The sequence below is a fragment of the Leptosomus discolor genome, chromosome 3, assembly GCF_034619465.1.
Source record: "Leptosomus discolor isolate bLepDis1 chromosome 3, bLepDis1.hap2, whole genome shotgun sequence".
Lineage (NCBI taxonomy): Eukaryota > Metazoa > Chordata > Aves > Leptosomiformes > Leptosomidae > Leptosomus > Leptosomus discolor.
In genome coordinates, this window is record NC_141393.1 from 36,113,516 (window position 1) to 36,135,540 (window position 22,025).

Genomic DNA, 22,025 nt, shown 5'->3' on the forward strand with positions numbered 1-22,025 from the left:
TGAGGTGTGCCAGTAAAGGTTTAATGAACCATCAATACACCTAAGATAAATAGTCTGAAGAAAACATTGTGTAGGTAAACGTTGTTTAAATATTTATCTGTTTTCAGGTGCATCTGTTGATCTTGACAAAGTAGTTGGGTTTTGTAATATCTGATAATTACACAGATATTTTTCAGATTTTCAATGCTATCACTGACATATTATTCCTCATTCCATATTTGGAATGAGGCAAACTGATGCTGTAATCAGTAACTGCACCAAGTCTTTGTGAGTGACTTTTGTATTAGGGTATGATCTGGATGTAGTTACCTTCATCCTCAACTGGTCACACAATCTGTCTGATAACCATGTATAATTACTTTAAATTGTTCAGTCAACTGAGCTAGTTACAGTATTGATAACACAACACTGAAAAAGGCTATCAGAAAAATTTCCACATTTTTCACCATTAAAATCTAGTCTGAGCTGTCTGTTTTTAAAAATCTAACAAACACTTCGAAAGTGCAAAGTGGTATAAAAATGTAGCGTGGTAATTATTTTATTTGTTTCTTAGTATCTAAAGTTACAAAATTTTATTTGAACGGATCCATTTTGACAGTTAACATACTTTTGCAGATATCTGAAATTGCAAAAGCTGAAACAGAAAGAAAAGCAGAAGCTGAGAAGGCTGAGTAAGTTATTTTTACACAATTCCTGTTTCATTCCATGCTACTTCTTAATGCCAGATAATTTGGCCAGAGAGAATCCAAGCAATGCTCAGTATTCACAGCACTTTATGTACACTTTGTCTCATCAGTATTTTGAAGAGCAGCACAGTCCCTAAAAAGTGGCAGACCATCTCAGTGGGCAAGAAAATGGTAATCTGATTTTTGTGGCCCTTGACAATTCTGCCATTGTCTGTCTTAAAATTCCCATAACTACCTTTAAAAATGAGTACCAGTCTTGAAAAAACCTCTGCGACTTGCCATTACTGCCATTTACTCTTTCTCTACTACCCACTATAATTTTAAGGCAAACAATGGTCAATCATTGAAACACAACATTTGACTAACCCAGCAATTTTTATTATTGCTGTTTATCTGTTCTCAAGTTGTGAACTTGACAGCAGATACATTCCTTTGTCCGCTCATCCTATATATGACTGCCTTATAAACAACTATTAAAATGCTTACCTTGCTTTAGCAGCATCTTACTTTTAATGGGCGTGCTGTCTTTCTGGACCTGCAGCCACATGGTAGGCTTGCAGCCTGATGAATGCCCTTAAAATACTTGTAGACACACACAAAAGATCTCCTAGAGATTCTTATCTTTTCAAAAGCTATACATAAGGTTTTTTCTTTGCTTTCTATTTTCCTTCATGTTTAAAATGTTTGCTTCAGCCTCATTTATCTTTCTCCTCTTATCTGCCAAAGTTAATCTTTTTAAGTGTGCCATTGGGGTCAATATTTTAGGACTAGATACACTTTGTGTAGCTTGTCTGAAAAGTATCCTTTTTTTTTCCCCCTCTGTATATATATGTTTACATGTCTATACACATATATGTATATATGTATGCCTCACATGGACAAGAATGTGTACACGTATAGTATGCCTACACATGTGTGCATTTAAATGGTGGGGGTTTGGTTGGTTGGTTGGTTGGTTGGTTGTTTCTTCCTGTTACCTCATTAAAGTATGCCATCAACAGTATCTGTGATGGCTCAGGATCTATCTGATGGTTCACTTCCTGTTACCTTTCAGGCTGTGTCTAACCTACTTCTTCAATTATAAAGTCCCCTTCTTGCATTTTATTGTCACAGAATTGTTTTGATAGGATTTGTCTCTCTCTTCAATCCCTGGAGGGATGTTAGGCATGTTATTTTCATTGTTTAGAGCACTTCCCATAATTAAAAAGTGCACTGATGCTCTTCTATGGTTTTTTGGTACCACGTATCCAAAGGACCTGTTGATGAGTGTTACTCAGTATGTAGACAGTAACTTGAAAATAAGCGGTTTCAGAAACTGTTGTTTTATCTAGACCATGTTATAATGTACTATTATGCTGGTTAATGCTTAGACTGGTCAAATGATCCCTTTTAAAAATATTGTCAAATCATATCAGTGCTGGGCTTTTTTCTTTCTTGACTGATTTTGGTCTCCTGATTTTGACACTACTAGCATATTCACTGGTTCTTCAGTGAAGCAATTTATAATTATCTAGGGATTTGCTCAAAATCTCCTGTGTCACTCACTTTCTTATTTCAGGCTTTTTCACCTCTTATTTTCCATAAGCATGATCTCCTTCTACCTCTATTGTTTTATTGGACTTATTTTCCTTATTCCCTGTTGTCTTCTCTCGTCTGCCATGTTTAATTATCCTCTCAAGTACTTTTGCAGCATATTCAAATTGCCTTCAGCTTAAAAATTTGAGTTTAAATGGCTTACATTTCTGAGGCTGCAACAGGGACTTTTTTTGGTAGAAGATAAACACATTCTTACAAACCGATCATATGATTCCTACTGCAGTAGTAGTGTCATAAAGTGAACCACATACTGCATTTCTTTACCCTCATGCCTAAACTTTCAAACAGCCTGATGCCTTGACATTTTTTTACATATATGCAAATTCAGCTTGTTTTTAGTTTAGTAAGTAAATTCCCCTATTACTACATACAGTCTTGGTACTTAATTTTCATAAAGGCAGTTCAGGGGTTCAGGAGGAGTGATTGTCATCTGCTACATACTTTGTAAGGTGCAGCTTCCTTGTTAATATTCATCTCTGTAACAACAGTGATTGCCTTGACTGAAGTTAATTCATTTTATGATACTGTGATTCAGTTATGATCCTGTGTACCAAATCTCAGAAGCTTTATTTCTCTTAATCAGCCCCAGGCTCAAGAAAGTACACATGAACTCTTAAAATTTTAATGTTGCTTTTATTAGGTATATGTGTACATCTCTGGTTTTGGCAAACATTATCCACTTCACACTTGGTGCAGCAACTTCTGCCTGGTTTTTGGCTTTTTACCCTTTGATCTCAACTCAGCAACTCTATTCTTGCATATCATTTGAAACTAAGCTCACTTTTTTGACTCTGGGTTTACTGTCTACCTCAAGCCCCTTTCTTACCATCATTTTTCTCCCAGTGCCAAAACCAGCTTTCAAAACCAAACGTTCTGAATTAGAATTCTTTCTAAATGAATGCATTTACAATACAGAAGTTTGGCTGGGTATTGTTTAGATAACCTTTCTTCTAGCATGGAAGATGGTGAGAAACAAGATAAAGCAAAGGAAGTACAATCCGAGCAGCTAGAAGAGGGAAAAATGAAGAAAAAGAAGCGAAGGCATGGACAAAAAATTGAGAAACCAGAGGCTGTTATGGCTAACTTCTTCAAAGCTTTGGAAATTTATCAAACAAAAATGCTCGTAAGTTTTTCTTAAATTCTTTCAGTCATTGAATTTTTATTTATGCAATAAAGAACACTTGTTTGATATTGAAGGGAGAAATTTCATTGTAAAAGGAACATTGGCATGAGTTTTCAAATGACTGGCTGTATTCAGGCTTTTGTGATTTTTGTAATACTTCATAGAGTTACATAAATAAAGTGTTTGTGTGTTTAATTTCTCCTGTCTTGGTCTAACAGGACAGATTAACCTCTTGAGCTCCTTGTGAGGAGCTCCCTATTTCCATATTCTAACTTTTAGAATCTGTAATTCTGTTTTCTATAAGATTTTTCTTTATTCTTAAAAACATCAAATGATGAACTCTCTGAAACCTTCTCAAGTAGTTTATTCCAGTATTCTAGCATTTCTCTTCCAGACTTCCTTCTAGTCTATTATTTTTAATCCTGTTTACCATGAAATGGGAGAATAGGCTGCCAAGAAATGCCCTTGCTCATTATAACTCGTGTATGAAGGCAACACAATTATGTATTTACTTTCTCAGAAACTCTGCTGCCTACTTTTCTTATCCTGATACTAGCTACAGACCACCTCTAACTTTTTAATTATTTTTTTTTACTTTCAGCACTACTTGGCAAGAAATTTTTATAACTTGAGGTTTCTTGCTTTATTTGTTGCATTTGCCATCAACTTTATTCTTCTATTTTACAAGGTAAGATTATGCATTTTTCTTTAAATGTTTTTTGGTTACTTCCGGAGGAATATTGTGGTTTCCAGTATTACATTTTCTAGTTCTGTTGTTTACAACGAAAAACTTCAGAGAACTGGCTGAACTTCCAGTCTAGAAGTAACTGAATCCTGATCTCAAATATCTTGAAAAACAACTCCTACAATGCGGTTACAGTCTTGGAGACAGGGCAGGTAGAGATGCAAAAGGCTCTTGAAAACTGGGTAAAATGAAGGTGCACCATTCCAGCAGAAAGACCATCAGGGCTGTTTAAGGCTCCCTTCTTGCCTCTCTCTTGCCATCCCATTTGGTTAGAGAGGAGGGACTTCACAGGTATACACAGAAGTCTGCTTTTGTCTATGGCGGTCCTTTTCTCCCCCCTCTCTTCTGCTTTTCATGGGGTCTTGTGGGTCAGCCAACAACCCATCCTCTTGCAGAGCCAGGACAAAGATTTGTGTTTATCAGTACAAGTCCCTCTCTCATAGATAGGAAAGGGTCAGTGGGAGTGAAACAGGACTTCAGCTGTCAGATAAAGCTGTCAGAAGGAGAACACTTAGGACCTTTATTTTAAAGGCCAGGTTTTTAAAGTCGCTGGAAGAATTTAGGGCAGTATGTCAGCTTTATGGCTTGGGGTATTTATGAAATACTGATTAAATACTGTATTAATTTGTAAGCTCTAAACTAAGTCATGAAATAAAAATTTATGGACAATGTACAAGTTAGTAACATGAGAAGTTTGTTTCTTTCTAGACTCTAGTAATCAGGAAAACAAACCTAGATTCAGTCATATTAGATAAACCTGTCATTGCTTGGTTCTTCCAAGAAAACCTTTTTGGGTAACTTTTTCACTGTTTTGGTTTTGCTATGGCACTGTTAAAGGAAAGATTTGTAAACTGTCCTATGCCTGTACTTGCTTTTTCTAGATTCTCTTCTAGATGAGATGATGTGGAGACTTTTGCTGTAAAAATGAAGGACATTACTGTTCATCATCTTCCCAGAAGCAGGCTTTGCAAACGTGATTTGTCATCATAGTAAAGGAAAAGCTTTTAAGTTAGTTTATTGTGTGTTTTCAATGTGCTTGAATTCCTCTCAGGTGACAGAAGAGCCACTTGATGAGGTAGAGGAAGACTCTAATCTCTGGAACTCTTTTGATGAAGAGGAGGAGGAGGAAGGCATGGTGTTTTTTGTTTTAGAAGAAAGTACGGGTTACATGGCACCTGCTCTCAGAGCGCTGGCAGTTATTCATACTATCATCTCCTTTGTCTGTGTGATTGGATACTATTGCTTAAAGGCAAGTTCTGAATCTTACTACTATTCTATATTTGTTAAAAGCCATTGGCTACGTCCCAAAGTTACTTTTGGAGCTAATACTGGAATACCTGTTTGTACCTAGCTGTTTACAAATTCTCACTATTCAATATGTAGATGTTCTCCTCATGTACTCAGTCCAACAGGCTTTCTTCATGGCAGTGTGCGTGTTTTGGATTTGTGGTTAAAACAGCGTTGGTAACCCACCCGCCTTTAGGTTATTGCTGAATAGGGCTTGCGCAGTGTGAAGGCTTTCTCTTTGCTCTACCCACCCTGTGCTTCCCCCAGTGAGTATGTTGGGAGGGGGCACAGCTGGGACAGCGGGCCTGAACAGACCAAAGGGATATTCCATACTATGTAACGTCATGCTCAGCAATAAAAACTGGGGATTGACTTCCAAGGCCGCTGTTGCTCAGGGGCTGGCTAGGCATTGGTCTGCTTGTGGGAGGTGCTGGTGTGATGTTTGGTCTTATGTAGTACTATAAAGAGTACTTAATACTGTAGGTAGATATTGTGGTTTCTAAAAATATATAAACCATGACAAAATATCCACTGCCATTTTCATAGGTCCCGCTGGTTGTATTCAAGAGAGAAAAGGAGGTAGCGAGAAAGCTGGAATTTGACGGGCTATACATAACTGAACAGCCATCCGAAGATGATATTAAAGGGCAGTGGGATCGCCTGGTTATAAACACTCCGTATGTAAACTCAAATGGTTATGTGTACACTGTTTATAAATACTATGGCTCATTAAGCCACTGATCTAGAGCCTTCCCTGTCCACCTGCCACCTAGTTCATCTAAAAGAAAGGCATTTTTCACCTTATATGGGATGCTACAGTAGCAGATTCTAATGTGAAATCCTTTATTATCCATTTATTTAATAAATATTAACGTAACGTGCATGTTCCACCTCCTCATCATTTTACTAGCATTCGCTTACCTCACAGGCTCTCTCCAAGACATTTCACGTATTAGTCACTATTGAGAAAGTTTTAAAAAGATAACTTCCAGCCTTTTCAGTGACTCAATTTCACATTGATACTGTACAGTAGTATTCTCCTGACTTTCTTTCCCACTTCTTGCTAACAAAATTTGTACATGACAAGAGAAGTAATTCTAGTGTAAAACAGCAATCCCAGAATTTGAGTAGGTCTGACAGGAATTACTGTCAGGTTGTACGCATTAGCAAATTCTGTAGTAGTCATACACTGATTCTGGGAGGCTCACCTGCTGTTCTGTAAGTGAATGATACAATGTAGACAAGAAAATGAATAATATCAGTAAGCTGCAGCAGTCTGTAGGAGTGACACAGAGAAATACAGCAAGCCAACTGTCTTCTCTTGAAACAATGCCTTCTCTACAGGCTATTTTTTGGAATTTAGTCTTTCAAAACAACTAAAATCACTTTTTGGTATGAGTATGTCTAGGCTTACGATTCCTGTCTTTCCCTAATAATATCATAATTTAAGGACAGTAACAGAAAGCTGGAAAAGAACGAAGTTATTTACAAGTTATAAAGTAGTTGTGGGTAGTATGTGCAGGCATAAGTAACTATTTGATAAAAACAAGGCGAAAAAAAATAATCATCTAAATGCGCAATATGCTGCCAAATAGCTAAAACATCTGTATTTTACCAGTCATACTCAGTTTGTGTACATTATAAATAGTGCCCTTAGTACTTTCATTAAAGTTAGAATGTCTAAATTATTGTAAATTCTTGAATGCTTTGTTTTCCTACACCTGAATTTTAAGAATTTTCCTTCATTACAGTTAGAAATGCAGACTAGCACACATTATTAATGTAGTAGGTAGAAGGTAATTGGGAAGCTGGAGAGCTTGCTTAATTTCCAACTCTAACTATTGCTAGCAAGCTATCTGGACATCCAGTAGGTTTATCCTCAGCAAAACTAAGCATGAATTAATGAGATATATTGTCAGCTCATCCCAAGCGACATGCTGTACAGCCTGTTCTCAGCATGTTACACTATTTACTGGAGCTGAATAAAAGATTAAGGCTAATCTAGGCCGACTGATCCTTCCCTCTCATGTGAACTGACTCTCGAGGTCTGTTAGACCTTCATAGACTGAAATATGCTTTCTGTAAGTGGAAAAAAAGGTAATTAAAAAGTCAGAAGAGGTACCCTGATAAAAGGAGCACTGTTCGGTGTTTGTGGTAAAAGATAGACACAAGTTGTCCTCATTGGAGACACACTTTGCTTAAAAGTCTGAGAAATCAAGGAAAGAAATAATACAGAGCATTGGACCAGAATATACCATCTGAATCACTGGAACCATTTGCCTTTATCTGGAGTAATTTCATTCAGAACTTCCATTCAGGAAAATAAAAAATTAAGGGCTTAATAGTAGTTGGGAAGTTTGCCTCACATCCCAGCAATCTCATTCTTCTGATGTTACTGCTTGCTTTATTTTACCAATACCATCCGTCAGTTTAAGCAGTTATTTTTCTTTTTTTACCTACCTGCATATTTGCTCAACATAATATTACATCCAGAAAATGGGGAGAGAAAAACCTTGAATTTTTTAGTATTTCCTGCTAATTGGCATTCTTCATAACTAACATAATATACAGTAAGACCATCAGAATGAGGAATTCCTGGGCACTGCTGTTCAAGAACAATATTTTTATGATCAAGTTGAAGATCAGGGGCATGCCACTGATAAGAGAGAACACTATCTTTTTTCTTGCAGGTCAAAGCTGGTGTATTTCCTAGTCTGCTCTAAGATCTCCCCTGGATAAAACTGGTTGCTTATTGAAGCATCATGGTGGCTTGCTACTCTCAAAAAAAAACCCAGGGAATTTTCAGTTAAAGATAGCCTGACACTTCTTCAATACTGAAGATTTACTGCTTAATTTTTTAATTACCGGTGTGGGCATGGCTGCTCAGAGGCAGATGATGCAAAATGCTTTTTAGCTGAACTGTCTTGCAGCTTTAGAATTATCAATGTTTTTTACCTTGTCTTGTTCTGGGTTGTCAGATTCAGGAACAACACTATGATACACCTGAGAACAAGATTAACCCTTGTTTCTGCCAAATGATCTTTGCAATTTTCTGGGGGTTTTCAAATTCAAAAAATATTTAAAAAATTTATGTTGGTAAACTGTCCACTGGTTCCCAAGTGTTCAGCTTCTATGTGAAATGTAATCCAGTGAATTTAAAACTTATTTAGGCTACCAGACTTTCTTATTTTCCTCTGAAAATCATTGTCAGTATTGATTTTATGGCTAGGAGCAATAAAGTGTTTATTTAGGACGTGAATGATATTGCAGTGACTACAGTGACCCCCCTGCTATTATTGAGCTGTCAGGCTCATTAGGTGGTAGTGTTTAGCCTGCTGCCCTTTGGTAGCCGAGCATATTTCTGGATGTGAAAAAGAACAGGGGGGGGAGGATGATATTGCAGTGAGTGATGATCAGAAACAGCTGTTGTCCACATGAAAAGAAACTGTTCTTGAAATTCAAAAAGTGCAGTGCGTGAGTGAGTGAAATAGTACCAGAATCTGCAGTGATCAGGAACCTGGTATTTTCTTTTTCTTTGGTTGGTTGTTTCTTTCCCCTAACAAGTTAAATAACTTGAAATATCTTTGCTTTACCTATGTAGGTCCTTTCCTAACAATTACTGGGACAAATTTGTAAAGCGGAAGGTAGGCTTTTTATGTTTGCGTTACGTTAGTTATAGCAATAATCTGCTGTTCAGCTAATCGGGATATATGTGTATAATACTATTTGTAATATACTTCTGTACACATAAATGTACAAATAGTTGAGAACTGATACTTGTTTTATGGAAGTCATTGTTGTGGGAAATGTCTCTGTGAACAGGCAGCTGCAGTGGAGGAGGGAGGAAGACAGAAGGCTGAGGTTTCCTTCCTAGACTCAGGCATTCAAAGTAACTTTGTGCTGTCAGTCAGGCACACAGGTCTAATTTACTGTCACTGTCATCTTTAGGATACAAAGCCCCCTCATCTCCCCTGAAAAAAGAAAAACATGCCAGCTTAAATGATGGCAAATTATACATAAGCCTTCAGATAATAGCCTTTAATGCTTCTATTTTGCTTTTTTATGCTCCCCCCGCCTGGCTGCCTGGGAGTTCTGACTGTTCTAGTAGTGTTAATTGTGAGAGACTTTTTTTAAAAAAAAATTACTGACAATTACTGTGAATGTCATCAAGGCCTTTCTCTGAGCAAAAGCTCCTCTTCTTCTATTTTTAGGTTATTAACAAGTACGGAGACTTATATGGAGCAGAGCGCATTGCAGAGCTTCTGGGTTTGGACAAAAGTGCCCTTGATTTTAGTCCGGTGGAAGAGAGTGAACCAGAAGAGGCATCTCTTGTATCATGGTATGAGTTCTGAACTTCACAGACAAATTAATTACGTGTTGGCATAACTTCACTGGCAAAGATAAAAAGGGATTTTACATTGAAACTGTAGCCGTGTTTTCCTTGGCATGGAAAATTCAAGTAGAGAAGCCAGCCTAGCGTGGAAGTAAAATAAAAAAACTTTTTGCTTGTTCTCAAACATGCTTATGCTTGTCATATGAAAGTAAGAAAAAAATCAACAAGTTGATGCTGGCCGATATAGTTGGGCACTCTTTTATTTTAAACATTAACCAATGCAGCATGCAAAAATTCCTCAGGTGTTACAACAGAGTTAGTTTAGAAACCAAAGGACAGAAAAGGTATTGATAACAAATATCTAGATGCCAGGTATCTAAAAAAATTCAGAGGTGTTTTCCTGACTTAATCCATCTCAAAAGATGAGAGTTTGAAGGTATCCAAGTCCCAAATGATTTAGGCTCCTGTAAGAGTTTGGTTTCCTTGATATTTAAGGCACACAAGAAGAAGGATTTCCGTTCACATGTCATCTAATGGCTAATATCATATTTAGAACCTTGCAGAAGGCATTAGCTTTTCCCTTCATAATTTTAGCAACATTTTACACTACACAGACCACTTCTCTTGCATTCAAGCCATTCGGGTTCCACATCTCACTACTTTTAACACACATATTAATTGTATCACTCCTACTGACATTGTTCCACCAGTTTCAATGCTTTAGAAGCTGCGTCCAGGTGCTCAGAGTTAACGAATACCCTCTGAAAAATGAAGCACCTACATCACTCAAAAAATAAACAGCTAATGTCTATCACCACCTTCAGCAAACAAACATGAAGTGCCAAAGCCAGTTTGTTGTTTGTACTTAGAGGGTTCAATTCTTAAATTTGACATTGATGCATTTCAAAAATGCCGTATTTCCTAGGTTAAGCTCCATTGATACAAAGTACCACATCTGGAAGCTCGGAGTTGTTTTCACAGATAATGTGAGTATGTTAGCCTAGAAGAATATGCTTTGATTTACTCTAAACATGATTGCATGTCTTCCACCATCTGCTTTTATTTTAAACAAACGTACGCAAATAGTACTGCATTACAGAGCCATTTTAAAATAGTTCCTTCTGTCTGGTGTTGTAGCAAATTGCTTTAATTTATGTTAGAATTTTCTTTCTGATTCTAAAGGGCAACAGGCACCTTCTCACCATTACTACGCTGTCAGCATTTTGGAAGTTAATGGCACATTCATTTAATTTTGTAGAAATCAATCTAACAACCAAAGGTATCTCTTCTAAAATCAAGCACAGTCTACGGGAAGTTATCCTTTTTTATTCTTGAATCATTGGTTTGACATGGTTGGTTAATTCTTTTCTTTCATACTTTCTCCTTTGAAAGGACCACACTTATAATAAAATTCCTTTTTTGTTGTGAGTCCTCTTTTTGCATCCTCTTGAGCACTCCCAAACAAACAAGGTGGCCAAGGTGAATCAAGTGAAGATGTATAAACTCATTGTGCACTAAAAGCACACTGAGCCATTGTTCTTCAGTAAGAGCTTTCACATCAAAGAGCCTTCAGGTTCACTGCTTGTTGAATAAGCTGTGTTATGTGCCTTGGGTTTTCTGGGTGTCCTGGTGACGTGGTCTGAGACTTAAACAGAGCGAAGAGTCTCAAGAGTAACACAATGCATTTTCTCTCCTTCAGAATCAGTGTTAAAATTTAAAGCACTGCGTAACAAGCTCCCCAACAAAAACAGTTTTAAGGTAGAGTATTATGATGTTAATAACATTTGTGCTGAAGACTGCACTTAAATATGTAAAGATAGAGGTCTTATTAGAATAACGAAGCAATAAACTCTCCTTAAATGAACAGTGGGGATGATAAGAGATGGAGTAAGACAGGCTTTTTGAACACGTAAAATAGAGGTATTACGTTCAGACTGTGATTCAAATCAGATCACGACAGTGGTACTGTATTTCATAACTTGGGTGCCTAAAAGACACCTATAATCTGGATCCAGCGAAGCCCGTTAGCACCTGCTAACATCTGGCCCCTTTTCACTTTCTCTGCAGTCCTTTCTATACTTAGCTTGGTACACGACTATGTCCATCCTTGGGCACTACAACAACTTCTTCTTTGCTGCTCATCTGCTGGACATTGCTATGGGTTTCAAGACACTGCGAACCATTTTGTCTTCAGTCACTCACAATGGCAAACAGGTTAGTGCTGCACGCCAAGGTTTGAAAATGAATGCATTTTGTAACGGTACTGGAAAAAATCTTGAGGTACCTAGGAAATGTTGGAATGTGATCCATTTTGATCATGGTTGGATTAAAAAAATAGATCCTAGTGAGTCTTCTGCAGCACATTTAATACATGTTAAATCCTATGAAATCATAATAATCTATACCCACAGAGTGCTGATAGCTAAAGGAGTTTTGTACACAGTAGAAAAATGCAAGAATATGAATTATGACCTAACCAGCTCCTCCTCTGTGCTCAGTGCTGAGCTGACTGGTGATAACTACTAAGAGTTCACACTCTTTCCTTAGCTACAGCAGTAATAATGGTCTGGGCACTGAGATTTCAATACTCAGCTAGTAAGAATGTGCTTACAGGTGTGGGCATTCTGCACTGTAGAATATATTTATATGTCACTTTGTCATGCAAAAATCAGATTAATAAAATCTACTTCCAAACCTAATTGTTGAAACTTATGCAGGGAAAGGCTCCATGTTCCTAGCTAGCACACCATCAAACCCAAGCTTTTCACTAACGCACTTTTTAACTTACACTTAAGGAATCTAACAGAACTTCCCTAATATTTAGTTTGAAACATACACTTTCCATTCCTTCCCCAATGCAGTAACAGATATTCTAAGCCCACTCTTATTCCCTGTTAGACTTGTCAAAATATTTTAAACTACATAAGGTTTTGGAAGAGGCACAAGAGTATGCCTTTAGCTTAACTTATGACAGATCCTTTGTGTTTGCTCAGTCCCTTCTTTCAGCAGAAATTGACCAATGGCAGTTTCTTCCCTTACCAGGAAAGGCAGTTTCTGTAATAGCACGTATGAGAATGTTTTCAGTGTCACTGTACAAACTAATGAAGTCTCTGGTTTTATCAATCACCTTCATTTTCCTCCAGGATGGCCAAAGTTGCATTACTTCTGACTTAATGACTGATATATTTTCTTTAGGAGATTTTTCTACTTATGATACTCAAAACTGAGCATAATTGACAAAACTGATTCAACTCAAGACCACAGCTTTTGGTGTACGTTCTTAACAAGCGAAGATTAGTTTTTCTAATCCTGTTACTTTTCTTGCCAGTAGATGTGCACACTGAAAGACAGCTGCAGATTTTTCAATTGAAATGTTCACTTTAGGAGCATCCTTGCAGATCTGCAGAAAGTGATAAACTGATGATCAGGTTGTTGTTCAATACTCTTACGTCTCTTTTAAAAGAGTAATACCAATTGTTGCACTTTTAAAGATATGTAGCCTTCAGTAACTCCTCTCCAGTGCTGCATTTTCTAATGCCAGCTCCAACAAACCATATAATCTAGTCTCATTAACTAACTGCTAAACTTTTTCAATGAAAGGATTTTAATTGCTTAAAAGCAGGATCTGGAAATTACTCTTTGGTTATCAAAAAAATTATCTATCTAGCTGCTTTATTGGTAACTTTGCTAACCAGCTTTGGAACAGAAAATAGACTATGATAAGCCGTAAGTCCCAGCTGAAATTATTTATGAAAATAACAGAAGGAGTTTATTTTTTATCATTTAATTTTCACCATGTACCCAGTTTTTCAAGTTACTGGAATTTAACTTTTAAATTAAAAGTGGAACATTGCTTCAGTGATCTATAGGTTGTATGCATATAGCTCAGAAAGATGGAAACAACTTCAGTTTCTTGATTCTGCTCTTCCCTTTGATTTTCACGTGAGAGCAGGGTAAAGTAACACCCCTACGCTGATCCAAGTAACTTGAAGCTATCGTAACTGCTATCTTTAGTTGCCTTACTGGGAAAGGTGTAACATGATACATGTTCAATACTTAAGGCAATACACTGAGCTAGGGTATCTCTTCTGGTAGCATGAAACTGAAACCTGCTTTCATGTCATGTCTCCGTACACAGCTTGTGCTGACTGTGGGCCTCCTCGCTGTAGTAGTGTATCTTTACACTGTTGTGGCATTCAACTTCTTCCGCAAATTCTACAACAAAAGCGAAGATGAAGATGAACCAGACATGAAATGTGATGACATGATGACGGTAACTAAAACATCACTAGCATGCTTCAAACTTCATCCTGAATTTTCAATTGGATACTTAAGATAAAGTGATAAGCAAGGAGGGATGGATGGTTTTGTTGTTAAATCCATGGGGCTGCTCTTGCTAAATGCCATTTTGAAAATGTGAATGGTCTTGAAGTTCCCTCTGCATTCTCCAGGGGTCTAAACTCAACAGTAGATAGATAAGACTCAGCACTACAGGAAGAGATTCTGGATTTTTCTCCTAAATACTGTGGTATATGATTTGCTGCAACTCTTTTACATGTGAAGATGACCAACCCTTAAAGTATATGGAAGAAATCAATGACAAACGGGTCAGCCCTGCAAAAAGAAGCTGTGTTGTCACAGCACAAATAAACCAAATCTGTTCTGCAAGCTCTTCCTGTCCTTATTTAGGTTATAGGAAGCACTAGTTACGTTGCTTACAAGTACTAATTTAGTCATGAAGTAAGAAGTCAAGTTGGAGTAGAGAAGGGGGAAATTAGAACTTCTTATGGGTGATAATCTAATGCCACTGATCTAATTTCTACCTGTTGCCACAGGAAGTTATTTATGTCATATTAAAAGATACTCTACAGATACATATTATAGTATGAAGAGGATTTTATTTTCTTAAGGATACAGAAAACAGCATAAATTCAGGTATTAAAAATGTAGTATTCTGAGTTTGGGGCCAGCTCACTTCTTCGATGGAACAGGCAGTCTCTGCCCTGTGCTACATGCCAAAGACAGAATAAAATACTGCAGAACAGAGGTGTGTTATAGACTTCACAAAACAATCTTCCCTATTCTTGAACTTTCTTTCAAAGATTCAGTGCAAGTTAGATGTGCAAATGATAGAAATTACAAAAACTGCCCAACCAGTATTGTTTAACAACTGGGTCCATCTGTGAGCTGGATACAATGGTCTGGTCATAAAACAGATGTATGAGTAATTGCAATAATGAAACTCTATTACATTTTAAACCACTCTACCAAGTGAGGTAAATCAATTCCAAGTTCCATTTTTAAGTATTATTAAACTAGTACCGGCATCTAAATGTCAACAATAAAGTTGCATTATAAAATTTGGTGTATAGTTCTGGTTAGCGTTTGCTTATGAAAGACCAGATTTGTCAGGTTTTGTGCCGACTATTCAACACCAGCATTGCTGTCTAATGTGACTTCAGAGCACTGGCTGGGCTTAGAGATTTCTGTTGGTTTTAACCCACATTCTGTGACTGAAAGTGGTTTACAAGATTCTGTAGCTGATTCATACGGGAACATTAGTATTTCACTCCAGCAGAAGATTCCATTTTAATATCCTTAGATAGCTTAAATATCCTGATTTTTAAAGATTTTTTTCCCATGAAGACGTACATGTTGAAAAGATGTAACACTATCATTATAAAACATTTTTGTAAAGTGATTTCTTCCACATCAAACTGAACACAGGCTGTTTCTCAGATCATACATAATTTACAATACACTACACCGGACATCCCATATTGCAAAATGAAATAATCCAGAAACCACCTAAATGCAGATAGATCTCCTTGTTATGAATATATCACCATCTATTTTCTGGCAATATTTGCCAACATTTCTAAACTCCATTACAAAACTTTAAAAGATGTCCTCCGCTTACTCAGAGCAAGCTAGAACCTTAGGAATTAATATAAGGGGTGGAATATAGTTGAATATAGTAACAAATACAAGAGAAATGTCCTTCAAATGGTCTTAGTCTGTAAGTAAGACCTAAGGAGTGAGCAGAGGGTAACAGCTGATGCTGAGTTCCCCCTCTTAGTTAAGTGTACTTGAAGATGTAATTGCATACTAATGTGACTTCAGAGCACAGTAACAGATTTTTGGTGCAGTGTGTGTGATACATGAGCAATGATATTATGTGTTCTTTGTTACTATACCTTGTGAAAAGAACTAGCAGAGCAGAATCGTTTTAAAGAAAGAGAAAAACCCCAAACAGAATCATTCATGGTAAATATAACTGTCATTTTCCTCTGTCTTTTTTAGTGTTACTTGTTCCACATGTATGTGGGTGTAAGAGCTGGTGGTGGCATTGGAGATGAAATTGAGGATCCTGCTGGAGACCCTTATGAAATGTATCGAATTGTCTTTGACATCACATTTTTCTTCTTTGTCATCGTTATCCTACTGGCCATTATTCAAGGTACCCTCTCTCTACCTTAGTAGAGACTGTTAGAATTCAGTTAAGTTCTGCAATGTATTTGAACTGTCTTTGCATTTGAGGTAAATTTAGCAGTATTGCTATAAAGACTTATTTATGAGCTGATAAAATCATTAATTCTGAAAGTAATAATTTTATACGTAATTCACAAATAATGCATTGTCCCAAGTGCTACGCAAAGACAAGGCACAAGAAACACAACTTATCTGGGCTACAGCGTTTATGATCACTCTGACAGCTGTCCAGCAATGACACAGCTTGTGCAGGATCACTGTTCCTCCTGTAATAACCACTGAAACTCGGAGAGCCTTGCTGTAGAGACTTTTCACACCTTTAGTCTGGAACTACCACAGCTGGCTGGGGAATGGGGACTTTCCCCTTGGAAAGGGGAAATGTGGCATGGAGAGTCACCATGGCCACATGCCCATTTCCCCCTTTCTTTAGAGGATGATTTGCAGTTTTAATTGGTTTGCACTTGTGGTTTACAGAGGACAAGACCACTCTTCAATGACTGTCAGTATTCAACACTCATTGTATTAAACTGACCTAAGGCTGTAGGAAAAAAGACCATTTTATGGCAATCTGGTGGCAAGGAAAAAATGTAATACTTCTATACTGAGAAAAAGTTATGAATGTCAACAGTCCCCAAAATGATCCAACTCTATTCTTAATATGTTAGAAGCGGAGATATAACACTTGGGATATGAAGCAGCATCACAAACTGGATGAGGGGCCTGTGGGAGCAGAGTCGTCTCTGTTGAACAAAAGTTGGGGTACAAGAATGCCAGAAGAAGGAGAATGAAAATTAAATTCTTTTATGGGAACAAGAGAGATGAGATTATGGAAGCTTAAACTGACCAAAATACAAGTACAGAAAAGCTTTTCCACTCTCAAGATCGTACTTCTATGTAAGAGAAATTCTTACCGCTAGGAGTGCAGTGTAAACAAATGCTACGTGTCTGGAAATTGATAGATTGTAACTCAACTTATTCACCCTAGACATTAGTACAATAAACTCCAAAGAGAGGAGGATGTCTGACAGATGTTACTTGAAATATGAATATTGTGAAGTACTGAAGTGTTGCTACTTTTCCATTTGAAATAGGTCTGATTATTGATGCTTTCGGTGAATTAAGAGACCAGCAAGAACAAGTGAGAGAAGATATGGAGGTATGAGGAAGCACACTACATTGTTCATTACTCTTACAGTTAAAATAGCGTCTTTCAGTTAAAATTAATTGGTAACCACACCTTGTGTTTCCAGACCAAATGTTTTATTTGTGGAATCGGCAATGACTATTTTGACACAACCCCGCATGGCTTTGAAACACATACTTTGCAAGAACACAACTTGGCAAACTATCTGTAAGTATATTTTACTACTGGAATTACGATAAAGAGACCTTTCAGCTCCAGAGTAATTTAGCGTACACATTGCTGCAAATCTTAAGACAGAATTCTGTAGAACTGGGGATTATCTCCATTCCTCTACTCCACACTGCTGGTTATCTGCAAAGTGCTCCCCTTAGCAGAATGAGACCTGAAGGCACTCCAACTCCTTATTCCTCTGGAAGGAAACCCAGATAGGTGGAATGATAGGGAACAAATTTAATAAATTGTTTTACTTCGGAAGGTTTCATTGTGACTTCTGAGGGCTAGGTATCATTGAGAATTAGCCTCAATTTGACAAAAAGAAAACCAAACCCAAAACATCCAAAAACAACAACATCAAAAAAAGGCATTTTGGGAAGATTCCTGAAAACTAGGCTACAAAAAATAATATATAATTCTGATCCTATAGTTCTTTAGTGACAGTGCAGCTTTCCAAAACCTTGAAACAATCAGGAGTTGTATGCGTTTAGGCTATTGACCAGATTCCCAAGACAGTCTTCTACATTCATTAGCAAATACAGAGCAGATCAAAGAGGGTATTTAAAAAGTTAATTTGGTGGTGTTAGTTACTCATACAAGGACAACTCTATGAGCATTGTGCCAGCAGAACTGGTGGTATCTTACAGAAGTCTGGCTTTGGAATACTGCATCTGAACTTCTAAATTTAAAAAACAACAACAACAAAGTGTGTCTCCCGGAGCAGAGGCTGCATTGTTCCTTGCATAGCAACTGACACTGCGAAATCAACGGACATTACTTTTGTGAGGCAAATTTCCATTAACATCCACAGTCTTACCAGTCTACAACCTCCAAGCTTTTCTTGCTGTATTGAATTGCTTAATTGGCATGTGGGAACCTGTAATTCACAGGGAATTAAAAATGGCCATTTCCTTAATATTAGGATATATAGTGAACAACCTCTCTAACCGAGTTGCCCTTTAATTAGCCAAACGTTGAAGTCGGTACACGTGCCGTTCTTCCCAATGAAAGCACATCCTCAGTTTAATTCCAAACGCACTGCATCAAACGTGGCTAACCAAGAGTTGTGTTACATACAACCAGAGCATTGGTAGTCCTCTGCAGCCTTCCTAATCAGTTCAAGCTCACTACATTTGAGTGAGCACGGGTACCGGAGATAGCTGGGCTCAGCTTGTGAGTGCCTGGAAGTCCTGGTGCAGCCGAGTACTTGCCACTCTTCTAATTTCTGCCGTAGCAGCTGTAGTAACTTCTTCCAAGGTGAGATGTGGGAGCATATGTGTATAGGAGCGGGCACGTGCCTCATTCAGGCATTGCTCCTCGCACTGAAATGAGGAAAAGGCTTAACCACCTTTTCCCGTTTCTACAGACTTTACATCTGTTAGCACTTGTGCCGGAGGACAGAATTTTCTCCTTTAGCATAAGCACTTTAGAGGCCCCGCCACCATCATTACTTTGCCGGCTGGCATAATTGCCCTGACGTCCCCCCATCAAGGAAAGGTTGGGCAGAGATGTTCTGTTTTCTGCATTACTACCCAATTGATGTGCTTGTTTCAGGTTCTTTTTAATGTATCTCATTAACAAGGATGAAACTGAGCATACTGGCCAGGTGAGTAGAAAATAAACCTAATGTTTTTTAAGATTGTCCTTCAATGTTTTTACCTTCTCCAGCCTTGTAGCTGTGTACCACCAGGTGGAACTGATGTACCACCAAGGAGTGGAGATGATTCCCACCCTCCCCGAGAGCCTTCTGCAAGTGAAAGAAAAGGAAGGGTTAAAAAAAGGGCAAGGGTGGGCCGCAGCCCTGTGCACTTCTACCCAGCGCTGAACTCCGTCAGAAGTCAGTTACTAGTAATCTTACTGTCATCTTATCTCTGAAATACACCACTGATAGTTTATTCCTAAAAGATTAAGTAGTTAAACTACTCTATTTATAGTCTAAATCCATATATACCTGTAGAGAGATAAGGTACATGGATGTATGTTTAGTGTTGTTAGGCCCTAAATGTAAATAAACAAGAAAATAAATAGGATTTAATTATACCTTATCTCAAATAAGAAGGTGTTATGCAAAAACTACAAAAGCATCTTTTACTTCAGTATTTTCCAAGCAAACTAAACCAGTTTCTATATACAGACTGTTACAGGTTTGCTCTGATCTAAGTAGACTGATTAATTTCCACTTACATGGTATTTCTAATAGGAGTACTGAATCAAGGGAAGCGCAGAGCAATACTTTTACAAATGTTCTTGAGCTGCCATCTTTGAGTTTCAGTGTCTTCACAGTTCTGCTCCATGGTAATAGGCAGAGTACCTGGTTGTTGGTAAAAGTTTAGCTGGAGCACTAACAGCAAGGTGTCTGTTTATCATTTTCAGGAGTCGTTTGTGTGGAAGATGTACCAAGAAAGATGTTGGGACTTTTTCCCAGCAGGGGACTGCTTCCGGAAACAGTATGAGGATCAACTTGGCTAACAGTATTACAAAAGAAATTATTTATTCATGAACTGTTAAGATGCAGCATACAAAACAACTTCTTTTCTTTTCATGGTGTAATTTCACAGCTTGTATTTGCTTTAAATGTCTTTAAACTTCAAGACATACATAAAATTTGACACTGTTTCATAGGCTTTTTGTACCTACCACATACGAAACAGGTCTTTTGTTGGAATTTTAATTAGAAGAGAGAAAACTATGCCAGATTAACTTAAGCCTTCCAGCTCAAACACGGTCTGAAATTACAACAACTTTTTAACCACATCACTAACCTAGTGTTTGGCAGTACAGTTGAAAGGGCTAAAAGGTGTCTTAATTGCACAACATTTGACGTTTAAGAACTTGAACATCAGAGGCCATGCCTCAGAAAAAACACTTTAACTGCTGTCCAGTTTTTCCCCCCAGTATTTGCTAGTGAATGTATTAAGATACAGCTTGAAAAGCTTTAAGCGGTTAAAAAGAAACCATTTTCAAACACTTCGTTGACCTTGAAACATGAAGTGCCTTAAACCCTCGGTAGACATAGCTATGCAAACTTTTTATTTATGTTGGTGTTCTAGATGAACGGATCCATTAACTGTATTGCTCTTCTGTCTTTCTGTATGAAATTGCACTTGAAGTTTGTTTATATACTACCTTCAATAACAGCTTATTAGATGCTGCTGTTAAAAGACATACACTGTATCAAATGAATACAATTGAAACCTTAGGCCAAAATGAAACAATGCTCTATGGTCACCCGCAAGTAGAAGCTGCTAGGATTATGCTTTTGTTTTCTTCTTTAATAAAAAGTGCCCACTGCAATAAAGTATTATAAACCAAATATTACCTTGGCTGTCTTCTGTCTCATTTTTCTACAACATGGAGATGCGGCGTGAGGATGGTGACTAAACACACATGTATTCGTTGTTCATTTGTAGCTTTATTTTAAGGACTACATGGAGCAAGTACAAGCTGAAATATCTGTTCTCTTAGTGTGCTGTAGCCTGCATCTTTAGCAAAGAAAATCCTCATTTCATCACAAATTTTAGACCTTTCTAAGAATATTAGTCTTAGTCTATTTTCAATCACATCTAAATGAATTTTCGTTGCACAGAATTTTAGGTGCCAGCAAAGAAAACTAAGCATTTGGCATACTGAACTAAGTGAAAGATTCCACTTTCTACTTAGTATTTGCTATATTCAGTTATTCACAGGAGAAAATCTAAGCTTCAGGAAATCATGCTGTCCAGCCAATCTTCAAGCTCTTCCTCAGTAACGTTTTTGGATGTAGTTCGCTGTGGCTGTGATGCTGTAGTCTTCTCTTCAGGCATATCTAGTTTTATAAGGTCTAGAAAAGTGAGAAGAACAGACTTGAAAATTTGCAACAATTCCACACCAGCTTTCAATGCACAACTGACACAGCCACACTCTCTCTTTCTTGAAGAGTCACGAGTCATATTACAAAACCAGTAGCAGTGGTAATAAAAAAGTGATGAGGCAGCTTAATGAGCTCAACCAGAACAATGTGGCTTCCATCTGGTTCAAGGGGGGCACGGCCGGGGCTGCAGCAGACAGACTGTGAGCGACCCCCCTGCTGTGCTCTGTTCGCAGTCCCATCCGGAGCAGAGTTTACCCTCCCGCAGGAACGGAGCAGGAGGCCGCAGCAGCGACCGCCCCACACGATCGCCCCACACGATCGCCCCAGCACAGTACGAACCCATACCCTGAGGGCAGTGTTTTCTTACGGGATTTACCCTGTGCTTTGGAGCAGAAAGCATGACGTGCCACAGAGGCGAAAGAGCATTTCAAGATTGTCTTCAGTAACAAGGCTTGCTGTATTGCTTGTGGGGACATCTTACATCTTCAGCCATCTTGGACTTAACTTTTAAGATGGCAAGAAAATCAGACACAAAAAAATCAGACCTGTTAAAACT

General features: G+C 37.8%; 2 protein-coding genes across 3 annotated transcripts in view; one reads left to right on the top strand and one right to left on the bottom strand.

The window, feature by feature from the left end:
- Positions 1-20,088, top strand: part of RYR3 (ryanodine receptor 3) — a 219,294-nt gene extending 199,206 nt beyond the window's left edge. Inside the window, exons 93-107 of the mRNA XM_086462983.1 lie at positions 616-671; positions 3,237-3,405; positions 4,007-4,093; positions 5,202-5,399; positions 5,984-6,114; positions 9,039-9,081; positions 9,649-9,776; positions 10,696-10,756; positions 11,838-11,984; positions 13,909-14,043; positions 16,074-16,230; positions 17,354-17,418; positions 17,513-17,613; positions 19,174-19,225; positions 19,993-20,088. Of these exons, the coding sequence (XP_086319109.1) occupies positions 616-671; positions 3,237-3,405; positions 4,007-4,093; positions 5,202-5,399; positions 5,984-6,114; positions 9,039-9,081; positions 9,649-9,776; positions 10,696-10,756; positions 11,838-11,984; positions 13,909-14,043; positions 16,074-16,230; positions 17,354-17,418; positions 17,513-17,613; positions 19,174-19,225; positions 19,993-20,088 (1,626 nt within the window). The remainder of the gene's footprint in view (positions 1-615; positions 672-3,236; positions 3,406-4,006; positions 4,094-5,201; positions 5,400-5,983; positions 6,115-9,038; positions 9,082-9,648; positions 9,777-10,695; positions 10,757-11,837; positions 11,985-13,908; positions 14,044-16,073; positions 16,231-17,353; positions 17,419-17,512; positions 17,614-19,173; positions 19,226-19,992) is intronic.
- Positions 20,089-21,290: 1,202 nt separating this feature from the next.
- The window catches only part of AVEN (apoptosis and caspase activation inhibitor), a 104,660-nt gene continuing 103,925 nt past the window's right edge, over positions 21,291-22,025 (bottom strand). The window contains exon 6 of one of the 2 annotated variants that reach the window (XM_086463210.1): positions 21,291-21,439. In XM_086463210.1, the coding sequence (XP_086319336.1) occupies positions 21,321-21,439 (119 nt within the window). In that variant the 3' untranslated portion in view covers positions 21,291-21,320. The remainder of the gene's footprint in view (positions 21,440-22,025) is intronic. The other variant, XM_086463211.1, reaches the window with a different exon arrangement.